The 22,024-nt window shown below is 40.7% G+C and overlaps 2 protein-coding genes across 5 annotated transcripts in view; one reads left to right on the forward strand and one right to left on the reverse strand.

The window, feature by feature from the left end:
- The window catches only part of kdm6a (lysine (K)-specific demethylase 6A), a 55,754-nt gene that overhangs the window by 13,502 nt on the left and 20,228 nt on the right, over positions 1–22,024 (forward strand). For 2 of the 4 annotated variants that reach the window (XM_039600464.1, XM_031728240.2), the window contains exons 6-10: positions 5,782–5,902; positions 14,374–14,428; positions 14,900–14,934; positions 16,455–16,548; positions 21,572–21,698. In XM_039600464.1, coding sequence (XP_039456398.1) covers positions 5,782–5,902; positions 14,374–14,428; positions 14,900–14,934; positions 16,455–16,548; positions 21,572–21,698 — 432 coding nt within the window. Of the gene's footprint in view, positions 1–5,781; positions 5,903–6,203; positions 6,220–12,055; positions 12,330–14,373; positions 14,429–14,899; positions 14,935–16,454; positions 16,549–21,571; positions 21,699–22,024 lie in introns of those variants that run through there. The other 2 variants (XM_039600466.1, XM_039600465.1) reach the window with 2 other exon arrangements.
- LOC120433709 (zinc finger BED domain-containing protein 4-like) lies at positions 7,050–9,181 on the reverse strand. The gene is made up of 2 exons (XM_039600467.1): positions 7,762–9,181; positions 7,050–7,600 (listed from the first exon to the last, which is right to left on the reverse strand). The coding sequence occupies exons 1-2, from the start codon at positions 8,572–8,574 to the stop codon at positions 7,490–7,492; spliced, it is 924 nt and encodes a 307-aa protein (XP_039456401.1). The 5' UTR covers positions 8,575–9,181; the 3' UTR covers positions 7,050–7,489.

Genomic DNA, 22,024 nt, shown 5'->3' on the forward strand with positions numbered 1-22,024 from the left:
CTGTTACTGAATGACAGATTTTTAGCTTGCAGCAAAATGACAAGTGTTGAAGAGAAATTTGGGGACTTGAATTTTCAAACTGCTGAGCATACTGTCATCCTTAAATAATCGCTCTCCATTTTCTGCTGGCTGTGCTATATTTGACATTACAAGGACGGATTTGTTTAAAAAAAGGAGGGAGGGATTGCATGTGCACTTTGCTTTTATTTTACAGATAAAAAAAACAGTACAGCGGAAAGTCTGTTTGCCTTTTTCTGGGCTGAACTGAGAAATTAGTTCAGCTTATTGCTGGCAACTAGGGAGCAAGATATGAAGTCCTCTTGTTAGCTTTAAGGGAACATTATACCATTGTCACGTCAAGTTTATGTGAACTGAAACCTGTTTCAGACTAGAGTAAAAAAGTAGGATGGCAAATTGTGCAACCAGGAAAAACCACTGGTAAATAAGCTTGGCTTTTGGGTGTGTGTGTTTGTTTGTTTTTTTTCTATCTGGGAACAGTTGCAAGTCAATGCAGTTACCCTCTGGGAGGCCAGAGGCTGAGTGCCCTCTGCTCTGGGCACCCAACTTTGGTCACAAGTCAACTGCTCAGCCTCTGGGTGGGAAGTCCGAGGGCGGGCAGACTCCAGTCCCTCTTCAATAGATTGATGAAGGTTTGCTATTAATTGCCGTCTAATCTATAAATGCAGACAAATTGCCAACAAATTTTAATCAGTGGTTTGCTCCATCACATATCAAAGAGCACAAACCTGAGTTACTGTTTGGGCACTGAAAAGCATGTCTTATTTTGTGCCAATGTGTGTTATAGTTGCCTCTTGGACTGTTTATTTGGAATGAGAGGGAAAGGTGTTACCAGAACAAGTGTGTAATCGGCACGGCTGGATGGCTTAAAGCTTAAGCTCTCTTCTGTCGCTCTTTCCTCAGTGTTTATAGCCGAGTCCCGCATGTTCCTGCTCCACAATGATGCTGGTATTTTACTGAAACAGTAGAACCAAACTCAACTTAATGGAAGGAGGAGAATTCTAATGCAAGACACATACAAGGATTCAGCTTACTTTCTTTGTTTTTTTTTTTATAGTGAGCAGTAGAGCAGGGCGATATGGCCAAAAATATATATCACGATATATATTTGAAAATTTGCGATAACAATATAACTGACGATATAATTTCTGCGAGACAAAATACAACTCCACAACTTTGCTAGCACAAAAAAAACCAAAAACCCATCCATTTATTTTCACTTAAACAAGCAGCTGTTTTTTATGTGCATTACAGCTATATAAAAATTTAACAGTGCAAATGCAAATTCCTTGCTGAAAGTTTAACCAAAAGGCATTTCCAGTAGAAATGGGCTGACATATCCTGAGCATAACCATGTATAATATCCACTGAAGTTAAAAAGAGGTGCTTTGCAACATTAAACTGCAGTGTGCCAAATAAAAAAGTCAAATACATATTTTTCGGACCATAAGGTGCACGGGATTATAAGGCACATTAAGCGAAACAAAGCAGTCAGATAAATCTAACTTTATTCAACTCATTCTTCTTGCTTCCTCCACTTCTGTACCATTGATTCATTAATGCTGTGTTCTATCACAGCTGCTCTATTCCCATGTTGTCGCAATATATTAATGACTAACCTCGTATTGTGGATGGATTATCTCAGTTGTTCTCCTGACTGAAGTTTGGTCCGTTTACAGCATCCTGCCATGCGATTGTATTTGTCTCTAACCATCAGGAACCTTCACGTTAACTTTTATCGAGTGGAAAAGTCATCATTTGCAAAGCCAGTAAACTTTGCATGACATTTTTTCAGAGATCCTCTCACAGCAAGGCTTTCTAACTGTAGGATGTGAGACAGCAGCCCCGGTGCATCGCATCAGTTATGTTTCGCACACTGTAGAAAACCCCTGATCGATCATATTTGAACACCCGGCACAGTAAGAGCATCTTCATTAACATGCGGACAGCTTGGAACTGACAATAAATAATGTTTTGTTCTTCTAAACATCGTATATGTCAGGTGTTACACATGGATTTCAGGCTCATATGGAGGAACAGTTTGCAATAAAGCAACTCTAAGGTCAAATCCTGCGCTCCATTCGAGTCTCAGTCCTCAAGCCTTCACACAGTTACCAACAATTTCAAACAGAAGTGTTTACATTTGTATCATATTTACCGATTCCTCTTCAGCCTTGTTACTTGCTCCCTGACTTTTGCTCTAGGTGAAATGCATATAGTTTGCTACGTCTTTACTTGTTTAGAAATAAATAAGTTCAAAGTTTGCCGTGTTTAGATCTGGCCCAGCCTGTGGCTGAGGGAGTTGATTCTGCACGGTCCAAAGCTGGCAAGTCCGTCCCTGGCCCAGGGTACAGCTCTGCAGGTCAGATGTAGGCGGGAACAGATTTGAGATTGCAGTATTATCACAAACAGATTGCATGTACAATGCTTAACAAATGTGTTAAACCACATGTCATAAGTGCCAAGTTGCTCATGAACTGATTTAGAGGAACCCCCCCCCCCCCCAAAAAAAACAAAACAAAACAAAACAAAACAAAACAGTGGTAGCGGACCAACTGGGTCTTATTGCTGTTTTATCCCCATTCTACCGCCATATTGACACACCAGTGTTGATTTGAAGACGGGCAAGTTGACTACAAGTGGTCTCAGACCCTGGTCCCTGACTTTGAAGCCACAATGTACAATTTAAACATGGTGTCAGACTACGTTAAGTGTTCATCTGCACATTTTTATACAACTTCTTCAGATTTACTGCAGATTTTTATCTGTGTAAAACAAATGGCGGTGGATGGAGTAGCTACAAAGTTTTGCTTTTCTTTACATCAGAGTTTGTTGATCGGGTGTTTTGATGAAGGACTCCCGCTCGCTTTTTTTCCACTAAAGGCATTAATGGTGATCACAGGAAGAGCGCTGCTGTTTACGACACTAGAAACACGTTTTTCTTTCACTCTACCCGAGCTCACCATCTCGGTAATGGCTCCACCTCTTTGCTCTTTGCGTTGTGTAAACAGACTCCGGGTCCACGTTAAACTGTGCCAACTTTATCACTACTGCTGCTGTTATTTTATCAGTGTTTTTGTTTAAAACTGGGGCCTGTGTGGGCTTAATGTTGTCAGACTTTTTATTCACACGCTGCTCCTAAACACATTTATACTGAAGGTCCATTTTTAGTCGCACTTGCGTGTGAAACCCTCATGTTTACATCATTTAACACATTGGCGCAATACAGAGCCATGCGTTAACCGAAGCATCGAAGCAAAGTTCGTGTTGAGAAATTTTTTTTTTTATAATCGAGTTATTGGAATTACTCAGTTAAATATTGTAGCCCTGAAATGGTTTCTTTAGCTACAAGTTATGCTTCTATATGTATGCAAACATGTAACAGCTCAAGTGAGATGTCTCTGGCTCCCACCAGACTACTTGCCATGAAAAACCATCTTATGAATATAGTAAGCTAACAAAGTGCACATAACTACATCTTTACTACAGTGATGAGTTGATTGAGTGCCTCCACATAGTTGACCCTGTTGTGAACTTTGCAAGCAAGCAAAGAGGAAAACAAATGTACTTTTGGGAAAAAACACATGCGTGAAGCCCACATGGAATCATGTGTATCATAGATTTGGGCTGGTAGATACCAATATACAGTAGTATCTGCAGCACCTAGAAGAATAATGGGAAGAAACTAGGGAAGACACTGTCCACTGACCATACAGGGAGTGCAGAATTATTAGGCAAGTTGTATTTTTGAGGAATAATTTTATTATTGAACAACAACCATGTTCTCAATGAACCCAAAAACTCATTAATATCAAAGCTGAATGTTTTTGGAAGTAGTTTTTAGTTTGTTTTAGTTTTAGCTATTTTAGGGGATATCTGTGTGTGCAGGTGACTATTACTGTGCATAATTATTAGGCAACTTAACAAAAAACAAATATATACCCATTTCAATTATTTATTTTTACCAGTGAAACCAATATAACATCTCCACATTCACAAATATACATTTCTGACATTCAAAACAAAACAAAAACAAATCAGTGACCAATATAGCCACCTTTCTTTGCAAGGACACTCAAAAGCCTGCCATCCATGGATTCTGTCAGTGTTTTGATCTGTTCACCATCAACATTATGTGCAGCAGCAACCACAGCCTCCCAGACACTGTTCAGAGAGGTGTACTGTTTTCCCTCCTTGTAAATCTCACATTTGATGATGGACCACAGGTTCTCAATGGGGTTCAGATCAGGTGAACAAGGAGGCCATGTCATTAGTTTTTCTTCTTTTATACCCTTTTCTTGCCAGCCACGCTGTGGAGTACTTGGACGCGTGTGATGGAGCATTGTCCTGCATGAAAATCATGTTTTCTTGAAGGATGCAGACTTCTTCCTGTACCACTGCTTGAAGAAGGTGTCTTCCAGAAACTGGCAGTAGGACTGGGAGTTGAGCTTGACTTCATCCTCAACCCGAAAAGGCCCCACAAGCTCATCTTTGATGATACCAGCCCAAACCAGTACTCCACCTCCACCTTGCTGGCGTCTGAGTGGGACTGGAGCTCTCTGCCCTTTACCAATCCAGCCACGGGCCCATCCATCTGGCCCATCAAGACTCACTCTCATTTCATCAGTCCATAAAACCTTAGAAAAATCAGTCTTGAGATATTTCTTGGCCCAGTCTTGACGTTTCAGCTTGTGTGTCTTGTTCAGTGGTGGTCGTCTTTCAGCCTTTCTTACCTTGGCCATGTCTCTGAGTATTGCACACCTTGTGCTTTTGGGCACTCCAGTGATGTTGCAGCTCTGAAATATGGCCAAACTGGTGGCAAGTGGCATCTTGGCAGCTGCACGCTTGACTTTTCTCAGTTCATGGGCAGTTATTTTGCGCCTTGGTTTTTCCACACGCTTCTTGCGGCCCTGTTGACTATTTTGAATGAAACGCTTGATTGTTCGATGATCACGCTTCAGAAGCTTTGCAATTTTAAGACTGCTGCATCCCTCTGCAAGATATCTCACTATTTTTGACTTTTCTGAGCCTGTCAAGTCCTTCTTTTGACCCATTTTGCCAAAGGAAAGGAAGTTGCCTAATAATTATGCACACCTGATATAGGGTGTTGATGTCATTAGACACACACCCTTCTCATTACAGAGATGCACATCACCTAATATGCTTAATTGGTAGTAGGCTTTCGAGCCTATACAGCTTGGAGTAAGACAACATGCATGAAGAGGATGATGTGGACAAAATATTAATTTGCCTAATAATTCTGCACTCCCTGTAAAGGCTACAGTACAATATACTGATACATTGCTGAAGCCATTTTTATCTAATTGAAGTAAACAAATTGCCTGCAGCTGTTTGTACAGTGAAATGATTACGAATTTTTTTTTTTTTTTTTTTTTTTTTGTAAAAGTAGCATCAAGCAACGCATCTTGCTGCCTTAAATGGCTAATATTAGGTCCTCATCCCTTATCTCAACCTAATTTCTGAGATGGTAAATGAGTGAAATCCCATTTGTAAAACCGAGTTTTTTTTTTTTTTTTCTTTTCAAAGTAGCATTTACACTTATCTGGTTACCTTGGACATTTTTATACTCCATATTATTACCTCATTATTATCATTATTAGTATTATTATTATTATTATTATTTTTATTGATCGGTAGTGTAGTAAAGTGTCCACATGGGCTATATTGGCATATTTTATTAGGTTAACTGTTTGTATTGTTTCTGTTCTTATTAATCCTCCTATTTTTGTGGTCTTTTTCCAGGGCAATCAAGGCATTCCAGGAGGTGCTTTACATCAATCCCAGTTTCTCAAGAGCTAAAGAGATTCATCTGAGACTGGGATTCATGTTTAAAGTCAACACAGACTACGAGTCAAGCTTAAAGGTAAATTCAATTCAATTCACTTTCAATTCAGTTTTATTTATATAGCGCCAAATCACAACAACAGTCGCCTCAAGGCGCTTTATATTGTACAGTAGACCCTACAATAATACATACAGAGAAAAACCCAACAATCAAATGACCGCCTATGAGCAAGCTCTTTGGCGACAGTGGGAAGGAAAATCTCCCTTTTAACAGGAAGAAACCTCCGGCAGAACCAGGCTCAGGGAGGACCACCCAGCTGATGCGACCGGTTGGGGTGAGAGAAGGAAAACAGGATAGAAGACATGCTGTGGAAGAGAGACAGAGATTAATAACAAGTACGATTCAATGCAGAGAGGTCTATTAACACATAGTGAGTGAGAAAGGTGACTGAAAAAGAAATACTCACCTATTGCAGCATAACTAAGGGAGGATTCAGGGTCACCTGGTCCAGTTCTAACTATATGCTTTAGCAAAAAGGACTGTTTTAAGCTTAATCTTAAAAGTAGAGATAGTGTCTGTAAATCTAAATAGATATGAAGTTTGAGACAGAATCCAGTCTGTGTTTTAAGGATTTTACTTTCAGTAGTAGGGGTGTGTATTGGCAAGAATCTGGCGATACAATATGTATCATAATACAGGGTAGACGATACGATACATTGCGATACTAAAAGCCAGACGATATTTGTGTTTAGTAGGACTGAATTTAGTTTGGAAAACCCACAGTAAACAGTCCAAACTGTTAAATGCTTGACATGAAACATCTGAAACAAAAACACTCTCTCTAAGTTCAAAATGAATGGAGAAATTAACATCTGCCTTATTAGAAGTCATGTCAAATAAACAAACAAAAACTACTTTACTGAAATATCAAGTATTTTTTTTAACATGAAAAAAGTAAACATGTAACACTGAAGTCTTTCTAAGTACTATGATTGTAAAATACTTATCCAAAAACTGCTCTATGGAGCATCAAAACAAAGCACTTTTTATGTGACCTTAACATAAACAAATATAAATCAAAAATGAAATTGCTTGAAGAATCCATCCAAGTAAACATTAACAAACAATGTAAAGTGCTATTAAAATAAAGTACAGCTCTGCAGTGTCCATCAATGGAACACTTTTAGTACAACCTGAAAAAGGAATTTACTCATCTAAATAAAAGTGCTTATGAGACTCAACCAAAATGTCAAACATTCTCATATCAGAGATTTTACATGTTTAGTGTTTTCTCAGTGGTTATTGTTCAATTTCCAGATTTTTGTGCAGGAATACAAGCTGATCGACATGGTCAGCTCTCAGGACACTTCTCTGTGCATTTACTATGTCTCCTGCAGAGGAGAAAACTCTCTCTGCAGAGACACTTGTTCCAGGAATGCATAGGAAACTCTTTGCTACTTTGGATAGGTGAGGGTATTCCTGTTCATGGTCCTTCCACCAACTGAGAGGATTTCCTGTGAGAGGCAAAGGGGTCTCATCTCTATACCTCTTGATCTCAGCTGCAGCAACATCATGTTCTGATTTTGGTGCAGTATTGTCACTAGTAGAGGCAAACGTAGCTCCGAGCTACGCACATGAGGAATGCACATGAGGTCCTCTGTCTCTTTAGGGGTGGCCGAGGGATGGAGTCAAAGCTGTCTTTGATATGTGGGTGATGAGCCTCCTCTGTGACATTCTTTCCTCCACCTGTTTGTCAGTCTCCTTATTCTCTTGCTGCTGAAAAATGTCAGAAAGTCAAAATTCAAATCCAAGATTCACTCTGTTTTTCACTAATATTTAATGACAAATGTCATCAATATGCGTTTTTTTTTTAAACTTTATTCACTTGCTTATAACGTCAGTTGAATTTTTCCAAATAAATTCATTTATTTACTTACATTTTTTTCCTTCTTTATCACAGTCACCACAGTGTCCAACAGTCTGGAATAGGTCTCACTGGTCTCTGCTTCAGACAGGAAGGGCAGGTCCTTAAACCAAGGATCAACTGTTGATGCCATCCATAGTGTCTCCCTCTCATTTACATATCTCTTTCCCAGATCTTCTGCTATGGCAGTTTTAATGTCCCTTACTGTCGGTGCATCATCAACACTTTCTTGTGCACCCATCACAAGCTTGGCATGAAGAGGAGCAATGATGGACAGGGTTGGCATACTCTCCTCTGACATCACCAGGGTGGCGTCCTTCATAGGCTTGAGTGCCCTGACAACTTCTTCTACACATGTGATGTCAGACTTACTTAATGTGAAAATTTCTTTTTCACTCTTCCTAACTTCTGCAGAAAGCAGAGCTGCACAGATGGCTGGTTGCTGTTCTAAAAATCGTTCTATCATATCATAGGAGCTGTTCCACCTTGTTATGTCCGTGATCAATCTGTGAGCTGGTAGCTGAAGGAGGCACTGTTTCTGCTTCAACTGGTTGCTGGCTGTGGTGCTGCGCCTGAAAAAGGCTGTTACACGTCGGATCCTCCCGAGAAGTCGCACCACGGATTGTATTTTCAGTGCTTTCTGTGAGGCGAGATTCAGACTGTGTGCAAAACATTGTATGTGCGTCATGCCTGCAAGTCTAGCTGCGAGAGCCATGTTTGGTGTATTATCGGTAACAACAACAAGGTCCTTTGTGTTCAATCCCCATTCAGCCACAGTGTCAGTTAGTAACGCTGCAATGTGCTCACCTGTGTGACTGTCATGCATGGCTCGTGTTTGTAGTACATGAGACTGAAGGTTCCACTGGTCCGTTATGTGATGTGCTGTAACAGTTACGTACGATTCAGTGGCTCTTGAAGTCCAAGCGTCGCATGTCAAAGCAACTGTCTCTGCCGAGCTGAGGGAGTCCAGCACTGTCGCTTTGACTTCTTGGTACAACTTTGGCAGAGCGATGTCCGTGATGTGTTGTCAGGAAGGAACGGTGTAACGGGGCTCCAGCGTTTTAATCATATTACGAAATCCTTTATTCTCCACAACACTCAGAGGGCGCATGTCTTTGCAAATAAAAACAAGTACTGACTGTGTTATTTTTGTTGCACGAGTTGAAGATGCTGGTAGTTTCGAAAAGTTAACTTCTTCAATTGTCCGTTGAGCGGGGTCACCTCGTTTCGTTTTAAAATTAGCATTTGATGCTACGTTGCTATGGTATCTAGACATGCGTGTTCTTAAATTTGTTGTGTTACCGGAATATTTGACTCTGGCGCTGCAGATTTTACAGACTGCATAGCTCTTGTCATAGTCTTTACCGCCTTCTTTTGTCCTAAATCCAAAATAAGTCCACACATCAGCTTTGAAAGCTGCAGGGGCCGGCTGTATCCTCTCCTCTTCAGTCATCAGTTAGCTAGCACAATTGGCCACACATCCACTGTTCTACTTCGCTGGTTTTGGCAAACTAGACGCTTCTACAGTTATCGCGAGACCTTGTTTTTACGTCAAAGTAAAGGCGGTAAAAACTGCAAACCAGTGGCCGGAGTTTGAATTGCAACATACAAAAGTAAAAACAGTAAATGCATGTAATTTTTCATTAAAAAAAAAATCGATAACACTGATTTTGAATATTGATTCAGTATCATTGCACGAAATATCGCGATATTTCGTTGTATCGATATTTTCTTACATCCCTATTCAGTAGTGTCATATCTTCCACCTTGTCTTGTTTTGTGTATTTTCACTGAGATGGTAAAATATGTTGGACTGAACTGAAGCATGCATGCACACATAAAATGGTTGATCTGAGGTTGCTATACTGAGGCTGCAGAATAATGTCTAACTTAAGAGGATGCACTGTAGAGGACTACTGAACAGATGTTGTCTCACACATTTTAATAATGAAGTTACTGATTTCAGTTGTAATATTCTAAATATCTTGAACTATCCATCACAAAGGACTTGGGGCGACAATGCTAGCTGTGGTCTGACGTGATGTTATAAATGTAGTCAGAAGTAAAGCCATAGGGAAGCAGGCGAGCTATCTTGTAACGTTGTCATAACAACCTTTGCATGGTTGTCATATCAGCTAATATTGGAGGGATACTGGAAGCATTTGCTATTGTGGGTGGTTATGAAGTGTATTATACAGTCTTACTTTGTTCCTTGCACATCTAAAGGTTCTGCACCTACAGCTGCTAGAAGTGCAGCTAGAACAAATATATACATTTTGACTCGAGTCATCAGCAGAGTGTCCTTGCCTGATGAGAGTGCTGGAACAATTGAATCATTTTGCATTCATGCCACTTAAGTTTCATGAATTCCGATGTACAATCACGGATAAGAGCCTTTTAACTTTTTAGATAAATCTGACCTCCCTAGTCCTTTGGATCAACACAGGCTGCAGGATCATCTATCCCGTGTGTCTATAATCCTCAGACACCTGTGAGTTGTCCAGACAGTAACAAAAGGCAAAAGGCATTCTGACTTAGCTGCCGATCTGTTGTCGGGGATCCCTTTGGGGATTGATTGCTATCTGATCCTAGGCTTTGTCCTGTTTCAGACGTTCTGTCACATGAGTTTGTAATAAGCAGTAGTGTGCACTAGTATACTTATGCCAGTGCACTACAAAAGTTTAGACAAGCAAACTGGATATTACAAGTCATACAAAAGTAATATTTATTATACTGCCATTGCAGAGGATTTTATTTATGGTGATTTATTTATGAAATAACAGTTCAAATAACCAGAACTAAGAATAGAAAACTAACTAAGAAAAGATTAAATTCCAATAAGGTACAAGTAAGTGTCAATATTGCAGCAATAGGTGCATCAGTGTATAATCAGTATTTAATACTCTGAATGACCACAGTCAGAAAATAGCACAGGAAACACTGCAGTAGTATTCTTCCAGACTTCCAGAATATGAAGTTCATACATTACTCAATCTTTTGGGGAAGGTATAATAAGTGCCAGACACACAAACTCAGAAACATATCGCTGTGATCTCAGTCAGCAGCACAGGAGCTCCTCCTCTCCTCTGATGCCCATGGAGGATCCAGAAGGAAAAAGGTCGAGGTGGTCACTTTTTCTTAAAAACAAAGTCTTAAAAGTAAGTTGTGAGTTAGTGTTGCCTGATCTGCCTGACTTTCTTTTTTTCAGTCAGACTAAGTAACCTAGTTTGAATGTGAGTAGAAATCCTGCCGAAACACGTTTGAGGTGTACGGTTCAGAGGTCTATGAATTCAAATAAATTTGTCATTGATGCAAAAAGCTGCAGCATACACATTTAAACAATTCTCTCTCCAAAGAAAACACACTGTCATCAGATTAACAGATAAGATGACACAAGAGGAAGTGATGTGAATATGTGCATGTACTCAGCAGGGTGAATTACATTTCCAGAACAATACCGACAGTCCTGTATATGTGCAAGAAACGAAGTGTGCAGCACTCGGAATTTAAGATGCATGACACGTGTCTTAACTATATCAAGCAAATATTCTGTATTGGTTAATGGTGAAAGAAGTATTTCCTAAAGCTTAACGCTTTCAGTTTATAGTTTATTACCAAAGGTTTTAAGAGTTTATACACACGGTGCTCTGTGGAGCTAACTAGGCTGCACGCGTTGCACGTCTTCACTCGGTGTTGGAGGCCACCCCTCCCTGTTTGTTCTGGCTCGCTGCCAACACATATACACACACAACTGCCCCACTTATCTAAAGGGAGGGGTGGTCTCTCTCGCAGAGGAGCTGAGATTGAATAAATGTAAGAAAGAGAAATGAGAAAGGAATCAGAAACTGTTTTCTGTAGTGGATGCATGCGGGAGGGAGAGGGAGGGAATGTAGAAATGGACTTTCATGAAGGATGCATGTTTCAAGGCGCAGAGCATCAAGTGACTGAGATGCCTTGAGTTTCTAAGAACACATTGCAATGTGAATCACTGCATGTAACTGCACCAAACTTGGATTTCACATAAAGCGCAGACAATTTCATCCCATTAGTGTCTGCTAATGTGGTTAATGAGAGAAGAGGAAATGATTTGGCCCCATTGTGCTTTAAATTGAGGTTATATGAGTTGGCTGCGTCTGTAGAGCTGCGTAGCCATAGAGAAGAGCTTTGAGCTGAGAAAGAGAGGTGAGATTTGGGTTGGGTGAGGGAGGGGGGGATGTAGAGGTGGTGTTTCCCTGCCTGTTCCAGCTTTGAGGTATTGTGTGTCATCTCTCGGTACTCTCCACCACAGCCGTCTGCTGAATAGTAATCAGTGACACCAGGATAGAAGAGGGGGAAGGAGGTGGAGTGAGAGAGGGAGGGAGAGAGACAAAAAGAAAGATTGCAAAGAGACAGAGAGAGAGTGAGGAAAGCGAGACATGGGGAGGGAGGTGGAATGCCAAGCTGACAATCCTGCTGCATTATCTGCCTGATGGTAGAGCAAGTGTGAAAGGGAAGGAGGGAAAGGATAGAAGAGGCTGAGGCGGAGATCTACAGGAGGATGCTGTGGGGTTCCAGGAGGAGTGTGATGTGAAAGCGATCTAGGTAAAAGCATTTGTCTTTGCCTCTGTTGCTTGACTCTGACATTAAAGCATGTGGATGCAGTAAGAGTGTCTGGTGTTTAGTGGCTCGTAGCGCTGTTTAAAAGGGAGTTTGTCCTAAGCAGGGTTCCGTGTGTGTGTGCGTGTGTGTGTGTCAGCTCCACTGGCCCAGGGTGAAGCATGCAAAGAAAGATCCAGCTGGACGGCTCTTGATTTTTATCTGGCTGACATTGACCGTCTGTGCGGCTGCTGTCGCTCCAAGACAGCGGGCCCCTCCTTTTTATGTGTGTGCCTGTGCTCGTAGCTGTCTTTTTCCCCAGCATGGACGGCTGATACCGGTGCTTGCCTTTAAGGTTAAAGCAAGAAATCCTCTTCGATTTGACCAGCAGAGTTCAGCAACAGCAGCAGTACAGTTTGTTCCAAAAGTGTGCGTGTCATTGAAAGAAGTTCCCGGTTTTGGGATTTTCCTCGTGCTCAGGTGCTGACAGGTTTTACTGACCCAGATTCTAGTGGTGCCTTTTTAAATACACAAAGCATTATTTGGGACTGCATAGGGTTACAGTGCAGCAGCCCTAGGCGACTGCAAAAGGGCTCCAATGATTTGTCCAAATAATCGATGACATCCACTATAAAAATTCATGGGGAATTTTATTGTCGATGCATCATATTGTAAATGTATTTTTGTAACTGCAATACACTACAGGAAGCCATAGGGCAGTATCACCTATATCTTCTGCTAAGACTGCAGACAATACTAACGAAGAAGAACGTAGCGCGAAGGGCAAAACAGGAGGACGGAAGAAAATGGAAACTGAGATTTTAAACAAAAGTTAAATGCAGACTGTGCAAACTGGCGCTTTCCTTCCATGACAGGACTACTGCTGTGCACGAGCATTTAAAACGCCGGCACCCTGGAGCTGTGACGTCAGCTCTGAATGCTTCAGTTTTAGGGATTTCAGTGCATCGCGTTAATACTTTGTTTAGGTTCAAATTTGTCCAGTAATGTTTATGTTAGATTACCTATCGGAACCTTCTCATGCATGATGCTTGCTAAGCGAACACCATTTTAGTTTTGTTAGCTAAAGAGTGAAATGCGATAATGTAGCTACTCCTGTTTAATGGTTTACTGTATGCTAGTTTGTTTGGTTTGTTTTTTTCTCACATTATTATTAGTGTTTATTCTGAATAGTAATTAGTACAAGTTATTATTTTAATTTGCTGTGGGCTGAGACAACACAGTGATATTCACAGGTGGGAAGACTTGACTAGGTGAAACACTGGAGCCTAGAAGAGGAGGTTTACCCACTGGAAGTGGAGATAAGAATAACTGAAATGATCGTTGACTAATTGAAGAAAAATTGGAAGATTAGTTAACTACCGAAATAAACTGCAATGAAAACTGTCACTTTGAAGCCACTTATAGACAGGACATCTTGCTGGAATTTTACATTTCACTTTCTCGTATAATGAACTTGAATACAGTTAAAATTACAGCAATGTGTCAGCAACATCTTGGCATTTTGTGGAAGAACTAAAGGGAGTCCGAGAAGGCCAGAAGAGCTGTGTGACTTGGGCTAATCAGTTCAGTGACCCCATATAGAAGGCATTTCCTGGTACTGTGCCACGCCTTGGCCTCTGCAGACATCTGCCTTACCCAGAAACCCTAGTTCAGATGATGGAATTGGATGCCATTAATAGCCTGCCACTGGATATCAGCGTCTCATTTTGAGGACAAGTTGGACAGGAGAAAGGAGGGGTGAGATTTGTGCCTTAGCTTTTCCAGCTATCAGTGTCCTCTCTTGTTGCAGTGGCAAGAGTTCATTTATGGTTTATTATAAATGCTGGGGATTTGGGTAATGCACATTAGTTGGAGAAGAATAGAAATTTCTCCACGATTTCCTTAAAAGCATCACTCCAGTGCTCTGTGCTCTCGGAAAAAACTAGGTTAAATAGTTTTTGTTTGTTTGTTTTTAATCTTGTCACAGAGATGTTTGATTTGTGTGAATTTGCATTCACACTAAAATTATTTAATTTTTCCCTCTCTGCAGCATTTTCAGCTGGCTTTGATCGACTCCAAGCTCTGCACTTTGTCCAAAGCTGAAAGTAAGTATAGGTGCTATAATTGTTCCAGCCAACCAGTCACACACTACAACTTAAAGTATGATCACATATGATGTGCCGTGTTGCTAGTGGTATGTAACACATATTGAAAGGGCATAGGAATATTTCTACAGAGCAGATTTTTTTTCCCTCTCTCTCTGCTGCTTGTTTCCCTGCTGACTCTGCCCAAGACTGGGGTTGCCTAGGAGACAGCACAAGGAGAGAGAGCGAGCTGGAAGTGCTTTTAAGCACATTGCAGATACACACTGTGATTTCAGATTACATGTACACTCTGGGGAAAGTGTCCTACTCCCCCTCCCATCTGTGCTCCATAGTGTTAGCAGTCTGTACCCACTGAGCTTCATGGATCCATTATCTATCTTAATTTCTCTCTTTGTTTGGGTTTTTTGTTTGTTTGTTTTATTTCACAAATGAACTGAATTTCTAATTTTCTCTTCTTTTTTACCCCCACAGTTCAGTTCCACATCGCTCATTTATATGAGATCCAGGTAAGCAATCGATAAATGTGGGCCAAACAATTTCAGGTTGTACTCAATTAATATAGCACTACGCACCTGCTATAACTTTATATTGATTTAACAATTTCTCTGACAAGGGAAGACCTTCAGTGTAATCCAGCCTTTTTAAGAACTAAGATACTGCGGCTTATAAGAACAACTGTACTGTTTAGTCATAATTCAATTATTTAAAAAAAACTCCATTATGATGAACAACACCAATAATATAAAGCTTTAACTGTTAACTATTATTGTTTGGCTCAAAGGCCGCTGGGAATGATTCAGGGCATATATAGGTACATTACACCCCTACTTTGTACTAGACCACTGGTGTAGATGAGTTACTATATCTAGGTACTGTTTTTATTTACATGTATCTGTCCCTTTGCCTTGTTTAGACCAAGTTTGAATATGTTAATGCACTCCTCAGTATACCATTATGAAAATATGCTGCACTGGGGGTAGAGCAGGTTATTTACTAAGTGGAAAGTTGTTGGATCGATCCCTGGCTGCTCCAGTCACAGATCCCAAGTTGATGCATCCATCAGAGTGTAAATGTGTGTGAATGTTAGGTAGAAAGCACTTAGGCATAGAAAAAAAGTGCTTTTTTTTTGAATGGGTGAATGAGGCATGTTCTACAAAGCGCTTTGGGTGCTCAGGTAGAGTAGAAAAGCACTATATAAGAACCATTACTGTTACTATCATGTTGAAACAACATGATCAAGACCTGTTGGAAAATGTGTCATTTAACTACAGTAACAGTGTTTTGTTCAAGTATTATCTAAAACTAAATGACTCTAAATGTCAGATCTTGTAGGTAATGGCAGGGTTTCATTACCAACAATTTTCCCCCCATTGCAATTCTTCAGTTGTAGTAGTTCCAAATGCAGCTTTTCATTTGGTTGTTTGCCTTCAGGTTCAATGACAATCATTAGTCGACACAGGAAGGAACATTGAAGAATCTCTCTTGCTTGTGTGCCCAAGTGTCAGTGTTTGCCCAGAGGTGTTTTTATTGTGTGCAGACAGGAAGAGTCTAGAGCCAGACTGTGTATGTGCAAGGTCTGCACATACACAGTCTGGTGGGTTGGTTTTTAAAAGGCTATTTTAGACCTGATAAGAGAAGATTCTGTGCATGCACTGACATTACTCTACCTGATGATCTAGACTAAAGGTCAGTAAGCTCACTAAGTTAAAACAAACCCTTGGTTCACCAGCAGGCAGCTCAGATTTCCCCAAAATATAAAGCGTTCCTTTTCGTTAAAGCACACATACATTAAAGTGCAGACACACACACCTGCCAGACTTGTTGAGTCTGGCAGGCCTGTGCTCTTTCACAGTGACCCTCCCCCGTGTGTGTGTCTGTGTATGGAAGGACATTATGAGTGTGAGGAGGTCTTTAAAGTCTTTGTCTGTCTAGATAGAACCATAAAACACTGGCTTTCCTGTCTGGCTTAAACAAACCCCCATGTCTACTTCTCTTGCTTGTCCTCCTCTTCCTGTTCTCCCCGCAGAAGAAATACAGAGCAGCGAAGGAAGCGTATGAAAGTCTGTTGCAGACGGAAAATCTTCCTGCACAGGTGAAGGCGACCACACTGCAACAACTTGGTGAGTGACCTTTGCTGATGTAGGCCGATGCTCATGTCCACATGTGAAATGTAGCGGATTAAACTGGCTGAAAGTATCTTCAGGTTTTGGCACTCAGATCACAAACTGCTTTGCATGCAGTGAAGTGGTTTTCAGATAGGTCCATAACAGAGCTAGAGACATGTATTGCAAATGAGCTTAGACTGGTAAATATTGCGCTGTGTGGCATTGGTTCTTGCTGCACACATTCCCCCATACAAATCAACATTGATTAAGTGATGACTTCCATTATCTTGTGGACTAATACTCCTTATTTTAGATATTAAATCCTAGAGGCAGTCTTGTTCTGGTCATCTGCCTATAATTGGGTATTCAGTTAATTACTTTTTTGACTAATGATTTTTTTTTTTTTTTTAGATATTAGTGTTTTTAGTGTTCCTGCAAAGAATTGGGTGGGGAGAAAGAAACATCTGCAACCAGCGAATGCTATAATCGTTGTATTTTTACATCAAATGTTGTAATAAGTGGATTTTTATTTAGTTTGAATAATCCTGGCTTTATTTACTCAGGCATTGGTTTCTTTGTGTGTGTGTGTGTGTGTGTGTGTGTGTGTGTAAATGTGTAAATGCATACATTTATATTAAAAAAAATTGAAAGGGCCACACACGCTGTGATGATGTTGGTAAATTGTGTTTTTTATATACACTTGCTGTATTAACTATACCTATTTAACTGCTTGTTAATGCAGATATCTAATCAGTGAGTCACAGGATAGCAACTCGTTGTATTTGGGTATATAGACAAGAACAAGATGACTTATTGTAGTCCAAACTGAGCATCAGAATGGGGAAGGAAGATGATTTTAGTGATTTTGAACATGGCATGGTTGTTGGTGCCAGGAGGACTGGTCTGGTAGGAACTATCCAGTGAGCAGCAGTTATCTATGTTCATGCCAGAAGTCAGAGAAGAATGGCCAGAATGTTTTGAATTAATAGAAAGACAGCAGTAACTCGGATAAGCACTGGTTACAACCAAGGCAGGAATGCACAACATGTTGAACCTTGAAGCAGATGGGCTACAGCAGCAGAAGACCACAGCAGAAACTGACAGTATACTTTGCACAGGCTCACCAAAATACCAAGATAACCAAGGTAGTGAGGCACACAGATAGGTTTGTTTGGTGTGTTTAGCTTAGTATGTTTGTATATAGTTGTGGTAAACACTGTTGTACCTATCAGGACTTGCTGGAAATTGGTTTTTGGCTAAAACTTCCCATTACAGAAGATTTACGATGCTTGCAATAGCCCTGCCAACCTAGTGAGACCACTAGGAATTGCCATGGATTGCTGTCAAGTCTGACAGATGTCATAGAGAGCAAGAGCAGAAGCAGGGAAGCTGGACTGACCAGAAAATTTCACGGAATTACTAATTGCTGGAAATCACTATGCCTGTGACTCCTTGGTCTTGATGATAACTGAAACCTGGTTCCATTGACAATCTACAGACACAGCAGTCCACATGAACTCTGGGATCTTAGACAGCCATGGCTATCCTGACTTAGAGTTTCATTGTGTTCCAGCGCGCTGTGCTGTCATTAGCATAGCTCTTGGACCACCTTGCCTCATCAGATGCTCGATCCACCTCAGTTGGCCTCTTTCAGTGGAGAGGAAAACAGCTCTTAAGTGCCTCCCAAATGACCGAACTCCTCACCCTGTCTCTGAGGGAGAGGCCAGCCACCCTTTGGAGAAAACTCATTTCCACCACTTATATCCTTGATTTCATTCTATTGGCCAATACTCAAAGCTCTGGACCATACTTGAGGGCATAGATTGACTAGTAAACCACGGCCCAGCACAGTGTCTGCATCACTGCTGATGCTCCCCAATCTGTCTGTCAAGCTTGTGCAATCTTGCTTTTTTTTTTTTTTCATGCTAATAGTATGACTGCATATGCTATCGGGAGTATTTTGTTGTCCTCTGAACTATTGGAAATGAATGGAAATGTGCTGAACTGTATTTTCTTCTCCTACAGTTTTTTGCGGAATATAGTGGGTTTTTTTTTTAATTTGAACTGCTTATGTGGTTGAGTTTATTTGATTTGTTTAGCAATTTCATGTTTTGTGCTGCAAAATCATTTGAAAGCAGGGGGCGAATGAGTGCATGAATTGTTTTGGTTTTGAGTCATTGTATTTTTTTTGGTACTGAAATTAAATAAAACAGCTGTGAAACCCTGTAGTTCCACCTGCAAATCTGTGAGATCAGCTCACCCAGGGTATCACTACATTTTGTTAAATTCAATAGGAAGATATTTCCAGAGGTAGTTTGCAACACAAGAAGACTAATTACACTTTTTTCAGTGACAAGTAAAAAACTAAGTGCCACGAAAGAGATGAAAAATGTGAGAGATCATGTAAAGGTGCTGTGATGTATCTTTGGAAAACAGATTACCTAATCTTTTTTCTTGCACTTTTCTCTTAAAAATACTAACTGATTAAAAGAATGAAGAAAATGCAGTATAGCCTGCACAAACCTGCAGACCTTAAAACAGTCACACAGAATACAGACTATGGAGTTGACCATTTAAAATCTGAATATGTACAGTGGCTTGCAAAAGTATTCGGCCCCCTTGAACTTTTCCACGTTTTGTCACATTACAGCCACAAACATGAATCAATTTTATTGGAATTCCACGTGAAAGACCAATACAAAGTGGTGTACACATGAGAAGTGGAACGAAAATCATACATGATTCCAAACATTTTTTACAAATAAATAACTGAAAAGTGGGGTGTGCGTAATTATTCAGCCCCCTGAGTCAATACTTTGTAGAACAACCTTTTGCTGCAATTACAGCTGCCAGTCTTTTAGGCTATGTCTCTACCAGCTTTGCACATCTAGAGACCACAACTGCCCTGTGACGGCCTCAGAGGTTGTCTAAGAGAATATTGGGAGCAACAACACCATGAAGTCCAAAGAACACACCAGACAGGTCAGGGATAAAGTTATTGAGAAATTTAAAGCAGGCTTAGGCTACAAAAAGATTTCCCAAGCCTCGAACATCCCACGGAGCACTGTTCAAGCCATCATTCAGAAATGGAAGGAGTATGGCACAACTGTAAACCTACCAAGACAAGGCCGTCCACCTAAACTCACAGGCCGAACAAGGAGAGCGCTGATCAGAAATGCAGCCAAGAGGCCCATGGTGACTCTGGACGAGCTGCAGAGATCTGCAGATGGGGGAATCTGTCCATAGGACAACTATTAGTCGTGCACTGCACAAAGTTGGCCTTTATGGAAGAGTGGCAAGAAGAAAGCCATTGTTAACAGAAAACCATAAGAAGTTCCGTTTGCAGTTTGCCACAAGCCATGTGGGGGACACAGCAAACATGTGGAAGAAGGTGCTCTGGTCAGATGAGGTCAAAATGGAACTTTTTGGCCAAAATGCAAAACGCTATGTGTGGCGGAAAACTAACACTGCACATCACTCTGAACACACCATCCCCACTGTCAAATATGGTGGTGGCAGCATCATGCTCTGGGGGTGCTTCTCTTCAGCAGGGACAGGGAAGCTGGTCAGAGTTGATGGGAAGATGGATGGAGCCAAATACAGGGCAATCTTGGAAGAAAACCTCTTGGAGTCTGCAAAAGACTTGAGACTGGGGCAGAGGTTCACCTTCCAGCAGGACAATGACCCTAAACATAAAGCCAGGGCAACAATGGAACGGTTTAAAACAAAACACATCCATGTGTTAGAATGGCCCAGTCAAAGTCCAGATCTAAATCCAATTGAGAATCTGTGGCAAGATCTGAAAACTGCTGTTTACAAACGCTGTCCATCTAATCTGACTGAGCTGGAGCTGTTTTGCAAAGAAGAATGGGCAAGGATTTCAGTCTCTAGATGTGCAAAGCTGGTAGAGACATAGCCTAAAAGACTGGCAGCTGTAATTGCAGCAAAAGGTGGTTCTACAAAGTATTGACTCAGGGGTTGAATAATTACGCACACCCCACTTTTCAGTTATTTATTTGTAAAAATGTTTGGAATCATGTATGATTTTCGTTCCACTTTCTCATGTGTACACCACTTTGTATTGGTCTTTCACGTGGAATTCCAATAAAATTGATTCATGTTTGTGGCTGTAATGTGACAAAATGTGGAAAAGTTCAAGGGGGCCGAATACTTTTGCAAGCCACTGTACATTATTTGTGCTTTGAGATGCAAAAACACTATGCGAGGCATTAATGCAAAAAGGTTATTTCTAGAGGGACGCTGCTGCCTTTACATAAAAGATTTTTAGTTGGTTTCATATTCTACCACAGACTAAGTGAAAACATGATTATGACACCTGTTGCAGAGCAGTACAGTATGCTGACTTTGGTAGAAGCCTTTGGTAAGGCTTTTGGTAGCTGTAATGTTAGATTCTTTCCATGGACGTGGAGACAATTCCATTTCTTTCTCTACCATGATGTAGACAGCAGCCCCCCCCCCCCCCACCCCCACCCCTCCCTTGCTTACCCACTTGTTAAGACCATTACTAACCTAGCCTCTTGGGGTTGTCAAGGTGACCTGTGAAGCTTGCCGCAGGTGTATAGGCGAAGGGTGTGGGAGGTTTGTCGTTTCTCACTACAGTCTTCCTGAGCCTCTGTGTTTGCATGAAATTGCCCAATTTGTGTGTGCGTGCGCACATGCTTGAAAGCAGGGAGGAGCTGTTTGTAAAGGCTGGTTCATATCAAGTCTTTAAGCGTTTTGAATATAACTGCTTCTTTCACTTTTTCCACTGTTACTCTTGTTAAAGTTTCAGGAAGTAACAAGTTTTTATTTATTTGATTTCTGTTTTGGTTTTTTTTCTCCTTTGGCAGACAGAACTTAATCTTATCAGAAATCTTACCTTTTTCATTACACTTTTTTTTTTTTTTTAAATGTGGATTTTGATTTATAACAATTGTATTCTCCTTTGGTATGTAATCACCACTAAATAAAAAAAGAAAGCCAGGAGGTTTGTTACAGTTGAATCGTGAAGGCTGATGTTTTGTTTTGCTCTTCTCAGGCTGGATGCATCACACAGTGGAACAGTTGGGGGATAAAGGCACCAAGGACAGCTATGCCATCCAGTGTCTGCAAAAGTCTTTAGAGGCAGACCCAAACTCTGGCCAGTCTTGGTACTTTCTTGGCAGGTATGAAAACAAAGGATGCGGCTGTTTGTGTATTATCTTGTCTTGTGTTGTGAAATTTACCGTAAATCCCGGACTACAGAGTGCACCTGATTAAAAGCCGCATGCTCTAATTGTAGAAAGAAAATCAATTTTGTGCTTGTACAGGCCACACCGGATTTTAAGCCGTATGCGTTTCAATTATAAGATATTTGCACAGAAATATTACACGTGAGGATTTTTAACGTTTAATTTAATCCGTAAGGTAACATAAACATGGTAACATAAACGTTATGGTAACATACAAAAATACATACTGCAAATGCTTTTTTTCCTCGAACAGCGCCTGT

This window comes from Oreochromis aureus, linkage group 16 (genome assembly GCF_013358895.1).
Source record: "Oreochromis aureus strain Israel breed Guangdong linkage group 16, ZZ_aureus, whole genome shotgun sequence".
NCBI classification, from domain to species: Eukaryota; Metazoa; Chordata; class Actinopteri; order Cichliformes; family Cichlidae; genus Oreochromis; species Oreochromis aureus.